The 11,573-nt window shown below is 73.6% G+C and overlaps 1 protein-coding gene across 1 annotated transcript; it reads right to left on the bottom strand.

The window, feature by feature from the left end:
* Positions 1-7: 7 nt before the first annotated feature.
* Positions 8-10,767, bottom strand: GET4 (guided entry of tail-anchored proteins factor 4). Its single transcript, XM_062185608.1, has 9 exons — positions 10,562-10,767; positions 5,894-5,972; positions 5,478-5,559; positions 4,561-4,710; positions 1,936-2,074; positions 1,207-1,347; positions 1,057-1,132; positions 802-874; positions 8-550 (listed from the first exon to the last, which is right to left on the bottom strand). Exons 1-9 carry the CDS (start codon positions 10,708-10,710, stop codon positions 462-464), a joined length of 978 nt encoding a protein of 325 aa, XP_062041592.1. The 5' UTR covers positions 10,711-10,767; the 3' UTR covers positions 8-461.
* Positions 10,768-11,573: the final 806 nt, after the last annotated feature.

Genomic DNA, 11,573 nt, shown 5'->3' with positions numbered 1-11,573 from the left:
CTGCAAGCCGGTAGAAAGGATTTATTTACACGCGTGCCGACAGAGCTCCCTGACGCCCCGCACAGCGCACACGGCCGCCGCGTGCTCTCCACAGCCCCCTCTCAATTGTGAAGAAATAAAGTGTCCACACCTCTCGGTCCCTGTGGCCTCTGCGCGGCGGCGGGGACAGCCGGAGCGGCCGGAGCCGCGGCCCGGGGACAGAGGCGCGGTGAGTGCAGGCCGCCTGCCCACACGTGCGCCCTCCCCACGGACCCGCAAACAAGGCAGCGGGAGAGCGGCGCCACGGCGAGGCCTGTGCTTTATTGGGGGAGCGCAGGGGACACGGGCCCCGGGCCGCCCTGGCCGCCTTACACACATCCAGACGCCCGGCGTGGCGCCGCCAGCCTCGGCCCGAGGGCCCGCCGGCGCCAGGAGCCCCGTCCCGGGCGCCTGTCCGACCCGTGCCCGCGTCGGCGCCGCGCTCAGTCCAGCTCGATGGGGCTGCCGCCGCAGGGGCTCTCCTCGCCGTCCTCCTGCTCCGAGGAGCCCATGAGGCTGCTCAGCAGGTCCCCTGCAGGCCACGGCGGGCGGGCGCGTGAGCGGGGGCTGCAGGGGCCACCCCACGGGCACCTGGGCTGCGGCCTCGCCCCGGGAAGGAGCCCCTGCCCACAGCGGCCTCAAGCCCACCCCGGCCGTGGGAGGCGGGGGCCCTGGCGAACACGGGGAGACGCGATTCCCGATCGTGACACACAATTTAAGGCCAGCGGGGAGCGAGCCTGGGCGGCCACGGCGTGGGGCGGTGGGGAGCGGGCCCCGCCTTACCGAGCAGGCCTCCGTAGGACGACGTCTGCTTGGGCGGCACCCCGAAGAAGAGCTGGCCTATACGGTCGAGGTACTGCGGGGAGGGGGCCGTGAGGCACAGGGTGCTGGCCGCCCCCCCCCCCCCCCGCCCCGGGACACGTGGCTGAGGTACTGCGGGGAGGGGGCGGTGAGGCACGGGGCGCCCACCCCACCCCCAGACACGTGGCCGAGGCACTGCGGGGCCCCGAGGCAGCCGCCCCCAGCGCCGGCCCTCACCTCGTTGTACATGGGGTCCCTGCGCAGGGACGGCTGGTACTGCTCGCACAGCACCGTGAACACCGTCAGCTTCCCGCTGAAACAGACGGGGCCCGCGTGAGGCCGCGCCCGCACGGACAGCGCCCCGCCCCGCCCCGCCCGCGGGCTCACCCGTCCACGGCCAGCAGCAGGAACCAGATGAAGTTGAGCAGGGGCTGCACGAAGGGGGGCCCGCCCTCGATGGACGGGTGCTTCTGCGTGTACGTCGTGAACGCCACCAGCGCGCTGCTCTTGTTCTTCAGACACAGGAACCTGGGGGGACCCCTCCGTGGGCGCGGTGCCCGCTGGGCCAGCCCTGCTGCGGGGCTGGGGGCCGCAGGCAGACCCCCCACGCACTGGCCTGGTCTGAGGCTGGGGGCCGCAGGCAGACCCCCCACGCACTGGCCTGAGGCTGGGGGCTCACAGGCAGACCCCCCCACGCACTGGCCTGAGGCTGGGGGCTCACAGGCAGACCCCCCCCACACACAGCCCCTGGTCTGGGGCTGGGGGCTGCAAGCAGACCCCCCACCGTGTGCAGTCACGGCCTGCACCCCGGCACACACCTGCTGCTGTGGGCGTGCATGGCTAGGCGGGGAGCAGACCCCGGCTTCTCTCCATGGGGCATGGCAGGCGCAACCCAGGGGTCCCAGGGCAGTGCCCCCGAGCTCTGTGCCACCCAGGCTAACCCGTCACCGGGGGGCCCCGTGGCGCCCACGCTCACCAGTCACCGGGGGGCCCGTGCCGCCCGGGCTAACCCATCACGGGGGGCTTGGTGAGAGGGGCAGAGCCACACCCACAGCCGGGAGACAAGGCCCGGGCTCCCGTCCCGCCCCAGGCCCCGCGCCGAGCCCCAGCACCTACTGCAGCACGGCCTGGGCCACAAACATGTCGGCCTCGCTGCGGAAGCCCCTGGAGGTGGAGTACTCGACCAGCATGTGCGCGCAGCCCTCGCCGTCCGTCGAGTGCAGGAAGTGGTACCGCGATTCACAGTAGTTCTGCTCTGCAGGGCGACAGCGCGGTCACCCGGCGCCGCCGGCTCCGCCCAGGCCCCCGGCCGCCCCGCACCCGCTCTGAGACCCGTGTGTGGGGCCACACCATGAACACCGCACGGAGCCCTGGACACCCAGACGGCCCCGTCACGTGACACTGGGCCTCAGGGCGGGCACAAGGGCTGCCCACACCTGGCCAGGCAGGACACCCGGGCCTCACCAGACACCCTCTGCACACACCCCCCCAGGGAGACGGTCCAGGGCAGCTTGTCTGTGCCCGCCCCCCAGGCAGCCTGTCTGTGCCCCGCCCCCCAGGCAGCCTGTCTGTGCCCGCCCCCCAGGACAGCCGGTCCCTGTGCCCGCCCCCCAGGGCAGCTTGTCTGTGCCCGCCCCCCAGGGCAGCTTGTCTGTGCCCGCCCCCCAGGGCAGCCTGTCCCTGTGCCCGCCCCCAGGCAGCCTGTCCCTGTGCCCCGCCCCCCAGGCAGCCTGTCCCTGTGCCCCGCCCCCCAGGCAGCTTGTCTGTGCCCCGCCCCCCAGGGCAGCTTGTCTGTGCCCCGCCCCCCAGGCAGCCTGTCCCCTGTGCCCCGCCCCCCAGGGCAGCCTGTCCCTGTGCCCCGCCCCCCAGGGCAGCCTGTCCCTGTGCCCGCCCCCCAGGGCAGCCTGTCCCTGTGCCCCGCCCCCCAGGGCAGCCTGTCCCTGTGCCCGCCCCCCAGGGCAGCCTGTCCCTGTGCCCCGCCCCCCAGGGCAGCCTGTCCCTGTGCCCGCCCCCCCGGGCAGCCTGTCCCTGTGCCCCGCCCCCCCGGGCAGCCTGTCCCTGTGCCCCGCCCCCCAGGGCAGCCTGTCCCTGTGCCCGCCCCCCAGGGCAGCCTGTCCCTGTGCCCGCCCCCCGGGCAGCCGGTCCCCTGTATCCCCGCCCCCCAGGACAGCTGGTCCCCTGTATCCCCGCCCCCCAGGACAGCTGGTCCCCTGTATCCCCGCCCCCCAGGACAGCTGGTCCCCTGTATCCCCGCCCCCCAGGACAGCTGGTCCCCTGTATCCCCGCCCCCCAGGAGCCTGTCCCTGTGCCCGCCCCCCAGGACAGCGGTCCCCTGTGCCGGCCCCCAGGGCAGCTGGTCCCCTGTATCCCCGCCCCCCAGGCAGCCGGTCCCCTGTGCCCGCCCCCCAGGCAGCTGGTCCCCTGTGCCCGCCCCCCAGGCAGCCTGTCCCTGTATTCCCGCCCCCCAGGCAGCCGGTCCCCTGTGCCCGCCCCCCAGGCAGCCTGTCCCTGTGCCCCGCCCCCCAGGCAGCTGGTCCCCTGTATCCCCGCCCCCCAGGCAGCCTGTCCCTGTGCCCCGCCCCCCAGGCAGCCGGTCCCCTGTGCCCCGCCCCCCAGGCAGCCTGTCCCTGTGCCCGCCCCCCGGGCAGCCTGTCCCTGTGCCCGCCCCCCGGGCAGCCGGTCCCCTGTGCCCGCCTCCCAGGCGGCCGGTCCCCTGTGCCCGCCCCCCAGGCGGCCGGTCCCCTGTGCCCCGCCCCCCAGAGCAGCCTGTCCCTGTGCCCCGCCCCCCAGGCAGCCTGTCCCTGTGCCCCGCCCCCCAGGCAGCCTGTCCCTGTGCCCGCCCCCCAGGCAGCTGGTCCCTGTGCCCCAACACCAGCGTCTGCTTCCTGGCTGCACCACCAGGGAAACCTGAGGGCAGGAGCCCAGCTGACGTGCAGAGCTGTGCCCTGCAGAGGACCCAGTGCACCTCCCAGCTGGGCTCCCAGGGCCACACCCCTGCCGGGAGGCGCACACAGTGACGGGCAGAGGGCCTGGCCAGCCCAGGACAAGACGGAGGGCCCGGGCCTGCTGCTCCTCACCATGCCTTCTCTGGGAGAGGGGCTGGGGACGGGTCAGCCGAGGCCCCTAGGGAGCATCCCTCAGCCTCCTGGCCTGAGTCTTCCAGGTGCAGGGGCAAGGCGAGCCTGGCCCGGCCCTGAGCAGGGAGCGGTCCTGCGGGCTCCACCCCACCCCTCCCCACCCTGCACTGCCACCGGGGTCGGGGGCGGCGGCTCAGGCCGGGTCCTTGACCTTGTGAGTGTGTGGGGGCCGCCCCTCCTGACGCCCCCAGTGGACGGGACCCAGCCTCCCCTGCCAGTCCCAGGGCGCATCAGGTACCCAGCAAAGGCCCCTCACGCTCCTGACCCCGAGAAGGCTCACAGGGCTCCAGGGCTCCCCGGGAGCCCCGGCCTGAGCTGACGCACCCACCCACTCCCTCGGGGCGAGCAGTGCACCGGCAAGGGAAGTGGCCGTGCCCGGGCAGGCAGGCCGCACTGGCCTCTGACCGAGACGCCGGGGTCCCCAGGAAGGAGCCCAGCCGGACGGCGCCAGGCTGCCCATCAGAGCACGGCGCACAGGGCAACGCTGACCTGGGCCCCTCCTCACTGGCTGTGGAGGTGACCGCAAGTGCCCACCCCGGACGGACAGGTGACAACCAGCCAGGACCTCAACCGAGGACCACGGACGAGGCTCGCCCCAGCCCACCTTTCCACAGGGTGAGGGCCAGCAGCTGGTGGAGTCGCGGATGACCCAGCTTGCCAGAGCCTCCGCTGGACCACTTCAGGGCTCGGGACACGAAGGCCACTCGCTCAGGAGAGTTTGGGTCCATCAGACCGAACAGCGTCGCCAGGTTCTCTGGAACAAGAACAGCCCCTCAGCCTGGGCCCGGGACACAGGCAGCGGCCACCACGGGGACGAGCGGTCGCAGGGGCCCGGGACACAGGCAGCGGCCACCACGGGGACGAGCGGTCGCAGGGGCCCGGGACACAGGCAGCGGCCACCACGGGGACGAGCGGTCGCAGGGGCCCGGGACACAGGCAGCGGCCACCACGGGGACGAGCGGTCGCAGGGGCCCGGGACACAGGCAGCGGCCACCACGGGGACGAGCGGTCGCAGGGGCCCGGGACACAGGCAGCGGCCACCACGGGGACGAGCGGTCACAGGAGCCACACAGCGAAACAGACACTCGGACTAGACAGCTGGGCGGGCGCCGGCACGTCCCTGGGCTGCGGCCCTGGGTTCTGGCGCCGTCCAGGGCGCCCCAGCGAGCAGGGAGGGTGGGCTGTGGGGGGCAGCTGGCCCCAGCGTCCACACAGCTCTCCCCAGTCCCCGGCTCCGCCGCACCCTTTGCAGGAGCAGGGGCGGCCGAGTGGGCCCCTGGGCCTCTGGATGGGCAGCTCAAGGCTGGGACGCCGAGAGGCCAGTGTCGCTCCGAGGGCAGTGACCACGGGGATGTGCCGAGCCGTGCCGCCCCTGTCAACACAGCTCGTCCTGTGAGGGCCAGCACAGAGCAGGCGCGGCAGGAGCTGCCCCCAACACAAGGAATTGCAGGGCAGGGCCCCGCCCGGCAGGCGAGGCTGGCTCAGACCAGCAGGGGGCAGCGTGCGGGGCCTGCCGCTCACCCAGCAGCTCCTCGGCCACGTCCACTTCCGCCTTCTCCAGGGACTCCAAGACCAGCATGGACAGGTCCGCAGCACTGTTTTGCTGCAGAGCAAGAACCGCCGGTGAGATGGGGCACGGCCATGCAGGGAGGGCACAGGGCCGCCGGCACCCCAGCCACGCCCACTGGCACCCCGACCACGCCTGCGGGCACCCCGACCACGCCCACTAACACCTCCACAACGCCCACCAGCACCCCGACCACGTCCACTAACACCTCCACAACGCCCACCAGCACGTCCACGCCCACCGGCACCCCGACCACGCCCACTAACACCTCCACAGCGCCCACCGGCACGCCCACGCCCGCCGGCACCCTGACAACGCCCACCGGCACCCCGACCACGCCTGGCACCCCCTGGCCATCCCGGACACGTACCTGGCCGTGGCTGAAGAACAGCAGAGCCCCCGAGTACAGCAGCTCGCGGGCCTCCGTGTGCTTGCCCTGGGACACGTACCTGCGGGAGAGAGCAGCGTGAGTACAGCTGGGGACCCACAGCCCCGGAAGTGGACCTGCGCCCCGCCAAGCAGGCCCTCCCCAGGGTGGGCACCTGCTCCCCCGCGGGCTCTCGGGAGCACACTGCCGGGGAGACAGGGCAGGCAGGCCGCGTCCACACACAGGGCAGCAGTCCGGCGTCCTCGCCACGCCCTGTCCACCTGACGAGAGATGGCAAAGGGCAGGGGCGCGACGTGGGGCCCCTGGCCAGTGATGCCCCCGAGCCTCCGCGTCCGGCACGTGCCGCTGGATCCTCGGCACACCCCTCATGGGGACCCGGGCCCAAAGGGATGGCGGGGGGGACCGAATGGCTCTGTCTCCCCTGACCTGACCAGCGAGCACCAGTTCTTTGCCCACGGGCGACACCACTCAATTCTGGATTTCTGAGGTCTGCGACAAACTCAACCCGCCGACCACCTCTTAAGAGACCCAACCACGAGAAAGAGCTCTGGAAAGGCGAGGAACCCAATTCCCGGGATGGGGTCCTGGCTGCGAGGGGGATGCCGGGACCACGGTGCCCAGAGTAGGGGCCCAGTGGCCCAAGTCCGGGGGGGGGGGGGGCGACTGAGCCCCGGCAGCTTCAAGACTTCCGCCACTCCCAACAGGGCTCAGCCCGCCTGGGCCTCCTCCCCGGTGAGGGTCCCGGCATCCACCGCTCCGCAGAGCCCCCAGAACCCCACTCCCAGGTGGGTGCCGACCACGGGCCACGGCGGGCTCACTCCCTCCTTCCTCTACAAACAAAGCAAAAACCCCCAAAGAACACCAGAACCCACGCGCTGATGCCCACGACACAACGGGGGAGTGCCCCAGGACCGGCGGGCCTTAGCACAGCCTCGCTGGAGGCAGCTCTGTCCGTGCTCAGCTGTCGAGAACAGCCAAGCAGGAACGTGGACACAGGCCAAGGCGCTGTGGAGCGTGTCCAACCCTGTGCCGTGGCAGGGGCTTCAGTGGCTGGCGTGGCCAGGACACAGCTGCCCGTGTCCCCAGCAGTTCTTGGGACAAGCTCACTGGGGAACTGGGTGTGTACCACACACCATCCACGAGGCCTGAAACCCAGCTCACTCCTCGTCCACGGGGACAGGTCACGGCGCGGACACGGGGACAGGTCCAACAGCCACCGGCTGAGCGAGCGGCTCAGGAACCAGGGCCTGAGCTGCCCCCCCTCCCCTCTCGCTGCAGCCACGGGACTGAGCACACAAAGACCCCGTCAGCAACAAAACAGACCCAGACAGATGCTGGGGACCCCCCACCCCGCTCAGCGCATTCAGAATCCAAACAGGCGCCCCCACCGAGAGAGACTGCACTGCACGGGGTTCTAGAAGCTCATTCAACCCGGAAGGGCTGACGGCAGCCACTGGGGGGCGGGCCCGGCCCATGTGACTGGTCGCTGGGCAATATGCAAACGCTCGCGCTGGCAACACACATCAGAACCCCATCTAACTCGGGGACTCCCTCTTCCAGAGAGGCCGCACTCCCACAGTGCACCTGGGGACGCCGTGGCCTGCGTCCCGGGCCCCAGCGGGGGGTCTGGCGGAACCGCAGCCTCCATGGATGCACTCGTCCACTGAGGGTCACACCAGGGCCAGGCCCGTGGCGCCGCATCCCCCTCAGAGCCGCCTAGAGTTCCAGCTGCCCCGGCTCTGCCCCAGCTCCCGGCTGACGGCCCGAGAAAGCTGTGCACGGCGGCCCAGTGCCCGCGTCCCTGCACCCACGTGGCAGACCCGGACGGAGTCCCAGGCTCCTGGCCTCAGCCTGGCCCAGCTCCGGCTCGGGAGTGAACCAGCTTTACGGGTTAACAACCAAGCCCTGCAGACCTGCCCACGGCAAGGCACGCGTGTTTCTGGGAAGAGCCACTCGTGATTAGTCAGCAGGCAAACATCTACATCCAGGTCCCCAGGAGCAGCACCTGTCTCATCTCGGGGGGCGCAGGTCCAGACGGGACGACGTGCCCACACCCCCACACCATCGCTCCCTGAAGAGCGACGCAGCTCATCGGGCCCCGATGGCAGCCAACGGGGAGCCAGCGCGCCCAGAGACAGCCCGACGGGCATGGACACGGCCACCCCGGGGCGAAGGCTGCACGACCTCACACCTCCTCCTGAACCGGTCTCCTGGCAGCCTGACGGCCGGGCGTCACTACACAGAAGGTTCTGGAACCAGACCCGTCTCAGGTCACTTAGGAGAGTGACTCACACCTCCTCTGGGCCAGGAGCCCGGGACTCCACACACTCCCTACCCTGGGCACAGCAGGGCTGTGGAGGCGACAGACCCCGAGGCCGGACGGGGGAGCTGGCCCCGCTCGGTCCTCTGCCCGGGACGGGGGAGCTGGCCCCGCTCGGTCCTCTGCCCGGGGCGGGGGTGCTGGCCCCGCTCGGTCCTCTGCCCGGGGCGGGGGTGCTGGCCCCGCTCGGTCCTCTGCCCGGGACGGGGGTGCTGGCCCCGCTCGGTCCTCTGCCCGGGACGGGGGAGCTGGCCTCACGCTCGGTCCTCTGCCCGGGACGGGGGAGCTGGCCCCGCTCGGTCCTCTGCCCGGGACGGGGGTGCTGGCCCCACGCTCGGTCCTCTGCCCGGGACGGGGGTGCTGGCCCCACGCTCGGTCCTCTGCCCAGGGCGGGGGTGCTGGCCTCGCTCGGTCCTCTGCCCGGGACGGGGGAGCTGGCCCCACGCTCGGTCCTCTGCCCGGGACGGGGGAGCTGCCCCACGCTCGGTCCTCGGGACGGGGGTGCTGGCCTCGCTCGGTCCTCTGCCCGGGGCGGGGGTGCTGGCCTCGCTCGGTCCTCTGCCCGGGGCGGGGGTGCTGGCCCCTCACTCGGTCCTCCGCCCGGGGCGGGGGTGCTGGCCTCGCTCGGTCCTCTGCCCGGGGCGGGGGTGCTGGCCTCGCTCGGTCCTCTGCCCGGGGCGGGGGTGCTGGCCTCACTCGGTCCTCTGCCCGGGGCGGGGGTGCTGGCCTCACGCTCGGTCCTCCGCCCGGGGCGGGGGTGCTGGCCTCGCTCGGTCCTCTGCCCGGGACGGGGGTGCTGGCCCCACGCTCGGTCCTCTGCCCGGGGCGGGGGTGCTGGCCTCGCTCGGTCCTCTGCCCGGGACAGGGGTGCTGGCCTCGCTCGGTCCTCTGCCCGGGGCGGGGGTGCTGGCCCCACGCTCGGTCCTCTGCCTGGGGCGGGGGTGCTGGCCCCACACTCGGTCCTCTGCCCGGGGCGGGGGTGCTGGCCTCGCTCGGTCCTCTGCCCGGGACGGGGGTGCTGGCCCCACACTCGGTCCTCTGCCCGGGACAGGGGTGCTGGCCCCACGCTCGGTCCTCTGCCTGGGGCGGGGGTGCTGGCCTCGCTCGGTCCTCTGCCCGGGGCGGGGGTGCTGGCCTCGCTCGGTCCTCTGCCCGGGACGGGGGTGCTGGCCTCGCTCGGTCCTCTGCCCGGGACAGGGGTGCTGGCCTCGCTCGGTCCTCTGCCCGGGGCGGGGGTGCTGGCCTCGCTCGGTCCTCTGCCCGGGACAGGGGTGCTGGCCCCACGCTCGGTCCTCTGCCCGGGACGGGGGTGCTGGCCTCGCTCGGTCCTCTGCCCGGGACAGGGGTGCTGGCCCCACGCTCGGTCCTCTGCCTGGGGCGGGGGTGCTGGCCTCGCTCGGTCCTCTGCCCGGGACGGGGGTGCTGGCCCCACACTCGGTCCTCTGCCCGGGGCGGGGGTGCTGGCCCCACGCTCGGTCCTCTGCCCGGGGCGGGGGTGCTGGCCCCACGCTCGGTCCTCTGCCCGGGACGGGGGTGCTGGCCTCGCTCGGTCCTCTGCCCGGGACGGGGGTGCTGGCCCCCCGCCCGTCCTCTGCCCGGGGTGGGGGTGCTGGCCCCACGCTCGGTCCTCTGCCCGGGGTGGGGGTGCTGGCCCCACGCTCGGTCCTCTGCCCGGGGCGGGGGTGCTGGCCTCACGCTCGGTCCTCTGCCCGGGACGGGGGTGCTGGCCTCACGCTCGGTCCTCTGCCCGGGGCGGGGGTGCTGGCCTCGCTCGGTCCTCTGCCCGGGACGGGGGTGCTGGCCCCCCGCCCGTCCTCTGCCCGGGGTGGGGGTGCTGGCCCCCCGCCCGTCCTCTGCCCTGCGCCCCCGGGCCGAGCCCTCCAGAGCCCAGCGCGGCGCACGAAGCCCAGCGGACTCTCACCACGGGCCCAGGGCCGGCACGCACGTCCCACGCCGAGTTTCCGAGACCCCGAACCCGCCCCGGACTCAGCCTCACAGCAGCGGCCGCCGGGCCGGGCATGGCGGCCACGCCGGGGGCGGGCCGGGCCGCAGGCCGCGCCGAGGGGTCGCCCCACGGTCAGGGCGCAGCGACGGCCGCTCCGCCCGCGGGGACGCCCCGGCCGGCTCGCAGCTCGCGGAGAGGAGGCCGCGCCGGGCCGGGCCGGCCGCCCGCAGCCCCCCGCCCGCCGCCCCGACCCCCCGCGCCCGGCCGGCCTCGGCCTCCGACAGGCAGCCGCGCGGACCAATGGGGGCGCGGGCTGGCGCGGCGCGGCCAATAGGAGGCGGGCGGGGGCGGGCCGGGCCGGGCGGACGCGCCGCGCCGCGGCTACCTGAAGAAGAGCGTCCGGTACATCTGGTGCGCCTCGTAGTAGTCGCCCTTCTCCACGCTGGCGCGCAGCTTGCCCTCCACGCGCTGGACGCCGCCGCGGTTGCGCGCGCCGTTGCGGGCGCTCTCCTGCTCGGCCATCGCCGCCGCCATCGGGCCGGCGCTCCGCGCAGGGCTGACGCTGTCGCTGTCGCAGGGGCGGTCGGCGGCGACTCCCTCCCGGCTTCCGTCCCGCGGCCGCGCCACGCCCTCTACGGTGGCCGCGAGGAGCCGCACGCAGGCGCGGGGCGCTGCGCGGTGGGCACACGTGACTCAGCAGCCGGGCCGGCTGTGGCGCGGGGCACGTGGCCCGGGGGCGGAGCCGCGGGCAGCCACGTGACGCGGGCCGGGCGCGCGCTCGCAGCACAATGGCTGACGCGGCCCGGGGCGCTGGGGCCCCGCGCCCACGGAGGCCGCCCGGAGAGCGCGAGGGACCCGCGCCCGCGGGTGCCCCGGCCCCTCGTGGGGGCCGAGCCGGCGATGAACGCACGGCCGACCGTGATGGCAGCGCCGCTGAGGCCCAGGGGCGGCTCGCGCCCGGCGGGCGAAGCCGCCGCCTGCAGTGCGCGGGTTCGAGCCCAGGCTCCGCTCCCGGCCCGGGCGCTGGACCCGAGGACGCGCGGCCACTGTGGCCACTTTCGGAGCGAACCAGACACAGAGGTCTGCCCCAGCGGCCGCGGAACCAGGTCGGAAGCCGCGGGGTCTCGAACCGGCGCCCGCATGGGCTGCGCACGGCCCCTCCTCTCCCCATTCTGCCTGTAAACGTGAAGTCTGGGAGCCCTGGCGCAGACGGGCCGAGGAGGGCGCGCGGTGTACTGCTCTGGACGCCACGTGCACGGTTAAAAAGTAAAACTCTTTATTTAAACATTTCAGTAGCATCTCGTCGGTCGGTGTCCGCGGAGGAAGCATTACCAAAGACATATTCTGAAAAGCATTTACAAAAATACATTGCACAAAGTCCTATCTTCAAAAATAAA

The sequence above is a fragment of the Lepus europaeus genome, unplaced genomic scaffold (assembly GCF_033115175.1).
Source record: "Lepus europaeus isolate LE1 unplaced genomic scaffold, mLepTim1.pri SCAFFOLD_522, whole genome shotgun sequence".
Classification (NCBI taxonomy): Eukaryota; Metazoa; Chordata; class Mammalia; order Lagomorpha; family Leporidae; genus Lepus; species Lepus europaeus.
This window is presented reverse-complemented; position numbering and strand designations above follow the sequence as displayed.

Bases quoted from the DNA above. Each gene is read 5' to 3' on its own strand.
- GET4 (XM_062185608.1), bottom strand. From the start codon at position 10,710: ATGGCGGCGGCGATGGCCGAGCAGGAGAGCGCCCGCAACGGCGCGCGC. The intron at 5,973-10,561 runs GTAGCCGCGGCG...TCTCTCCCGCAG, and splicing joins TACCGGACGCTCTTCTTCAG to GTACGTGTCCCAGGGCAAGC. The intron at 1,348-1,935 runs GTAGGTGCTGGG...GGGTCCCCCCAG, and splicing joins GTGGCCCAGGCCGTGCTGCA to GTTCCTGTGTCTGAAGAACA.